Source organism: Lathyrus oleraceus, chromosome 6, assembly GCF_024323335.1.
Source record: "Lathyrus oleraceus cultivar Zhongwan6 chromosome 6, CAAS_Psat_ZW6_1.0, whole genome shotgun sequence".
In the NCBI taxonomy this organism is placed as follows: Eukaryota; Viridiplantae; Streptophyta; class Magnoliopsida; order Fabales; family Fabaceae; genus Lathyrus; species Lathyrus oleraceus.
In genome coordinates this window covers 461,126,493-461,129,202 of record NC_066584.1, presented here as the reverse complement: position 1 = coordinate 461,129,202, position 2,710 = coordinate 461,126,493, and the positions used below count along the sequence as shown (strand labels likewise).

At 37.7% G+C, this 2,710-nt stretch overlaps 1 protein-coding gene across 1 annotated transcript; it reads right to left on the bottom strand.

Moving 5' to 3' along the window:
• Positions 1–1,307: 1,307 nt before the first annotated feature.
• Positions 1,308–2,441, bottom strand: LOC127096239 (uncharacterized). Its single transcript, XM_051034831.1, has one exon. It carries the CDS (start codon positions 2,376–2,378, stop codon positions 1,308–1,310), a length of 1,071 nt encoding a protein of 356 aa, XP_050890788.1. The 5' UTR covers positions 2,379–2,441.
• Between the last annotated feature and the right edge of the window lie 269 nt (positions 2,442–2,710).

The window sequence follows — 2,710 nt, the reverse complement described above, 5'->3', positions numbered from 1 at the left end:
CGATGCTTAAAAGCAATCGACTTACAAGGGTATGAAAATGGGCTCGATATTGAATCGAGAAAAGTGTGATTTTAACAGTTTAAAATGGTTTTGAATGGATGATGCAATTAAAAGAAAACGAATCTATGTTATGATAATGAAACTATAAGTATAATAAAGCATAAACATAAAAAAAAATGTTAAAAGAAATAAAAAACTACACATTGGTATTGAACCCACTCCACTAATGACCATAGAAAATACCCTCTCTCCACTAAGCCACTTACTGACCAGTTCTTATTTTAATACTAACTTAAATATATAAACCAAGATAAATAAAAAAGAAATAAAATAAAAAAACTAATAAAAAGGAACCTGTTGGACTACCCTAATTAAACTTAATTAAGCTAATCAAAACTAAAGATCCTAATTAATCAGATTAACTCCTAATTATGATCCTAAAAAAAAATCTAATATTCTAAACTAATATTATTCTACTCTAAACCTAATCTAATTTTAAATTTCTAATTATATCCTAAAACTCATCCAATTAACCCAAATCCCTAATTAATATTCTAAACTAATTACCTAATATTCCTAATTAACCTATTATATACTTAAGAAAAATTCTAAAATTTCAATTAAAAGCTAAATGACAAAAGAAAAAAAAAGAACATGGGCTTTTGCAATGGACAGGGGGTACCGGCTCATATCTGCAAGGGTGCAGGGAGTAGTCTGTTTGGGCTGTAGTCCAAACCAAGCCCAAACCCCATGAGTTAATATTCATAGTACGATGCCAAAAACGCTTATGCAAATAAGCTACGAAAACAGATCAAGGTGAAAAGCGCTTATGCAAATAAGCTGCGAAAACAAATCATGGGTTCGCGTTTACAATAACAACATCACGCTTCATATCAGAGCATCGCGCTCATCACTAGCTCATGGATTCGTGTTCTTGGATTTATTTCGACATCATTCATGGAAGTTCGTAAAACCGAGGCGAGCCTCAGATCGAAACGAGAAATGACTCACCGAATTTCCAAGAACAGGTACGATTTCCTTGTCCTTCCTTCGCTTTGTATTCTCCTCGCTGTCCCTTGAAAGTTAGGGTTCCTTTTCTGAGATTTTTTCGCCTCTCTAGGTTTTTTTTTTCGTCTTCGAATTGTAGTCTCCTCCTCTCTGAATCGCTTTCTTCCTTTTATCCTCATAGATTAGGGTTTGAATAGGTGCCCAAAGGTTCAATGGAGAAAGTTTCCAGAAGTGCTTTTGTGTGCTCAGAAACAATTTTATCCTGTTTTACGCTACAATCCGGAAACGGTACTATGAACTCAAACTTTCTCTTTGAGTTTTGTCTCTATCCCGATTTGGGAATTTTTTTGGATTCTAACACTTGCCAATTGCTTTTGTGTTACTGCAGTAAAAACATTGAAGATTCCAAAAGCATTTTCGGTTTTTTGATCACAGCTCTGGTTTTGGGTGGTTTCTTGAACACTACTTTGAGCAACAACTTTTGACCACAAGGAGAAACGCGACTTTGGCAAGTCCTTTGCTTCAACAGATTCCTCTGGCAACAGAGTCCTAACAGGACTTGGTTCTGAAAATTGATCCTCTTCTTGCTTCAAAGTTTCACCAGAAGAAACATCCTCATATTCCTTCAGTGATTCCTCAGACTGCGTATCCTCGGTAATTTCTGAATCTGAAAAGCTTGCAGACATGATGAATCTGTCTTCTAATTCTATTTGTGGTTTTGGTCTGTAATGAAGGAATTGTGGCCTGGGGGAGAGGTAGTTCGTTTTAGGATCATAAGGAGTGATTGATGGATCTGCATCAAGAGGATCTACTACAGTATGTGTGTATGAAACCGGAGGAGTGGCTGCCGATGGGCTAAGCTTAAAAGTAGGGTCAAGGTTTACAAAATCAGGCTCTCTGGAAACATTTTCAAATGAGGATTCAATGTAAATCTCATTCTGTGGAATCAAAGGATCTACGGAAACATTTTCAAAAGTGTGAATCTCATTTTGTGGAATCAAAGGACTGTTCACAGGCACAGGCATATTTTCAAACAACAAATCATCACTCGGAATCCAAGAAGCAGCATCAGAATCAGACAAATTCTCACTACTCATATCATCAGACTCAAAACTAGGGAAAGGGTTTTCATTTCCATCAATTGAAGCATCAAGCCTTTTCTGTTCTAAAGGATCGGCAAAAGTTACCTTGCGAACATGAATTTTGTGGTCAGATGAATGAGCAGTCTCGTTCCTCTCAGCGAGGATTTTCCTTCTAGGAGACTCTGCGACCTTGAACGAAGCAGAGATCGTCGGAGACATGAAATTCTTGGACGATTTCGATGTACCAGCTGGTGACGGCGATCGAATCTTTCCAGGTTTCAACAACATCTGATCTTTCACGTTCTCCTTTTCATATTCAAAGCTTTTTCTTTGAAAATCTATGGGACTATTGGCAGGATTATGATAAGGTTGTTAAGTTGGTTAGAATGCACGTGAGCGGTAGGTCTGGACTGTATTGTTGCTTGGGATGTTGTTGTAGGTTGTAGGACATGGTTGCTAGTGATGCTGCATTGCCTTGGTTTATGTTATGCCTTGCATTGGTTTTGTTGTTGCATTTGCAGGAAAACGGAATCTTAATGACTTGGCGAGCGTTCTTCTCGGTCTTGTTTGACTTGGACGGTAACGCGGGCAGTTGATGCTTCAACGATGAGTACTGGTGG

Excerpts from the sequence above, each read along its gene's own strand:
- LOC127096239 (XM_051034831.1), bottom strand. The coding sequence starts at position 2,378 with ATGTTGTTGAAACCTGGAAAGATTCGATCGCCGTCACCAGCTGGTACA.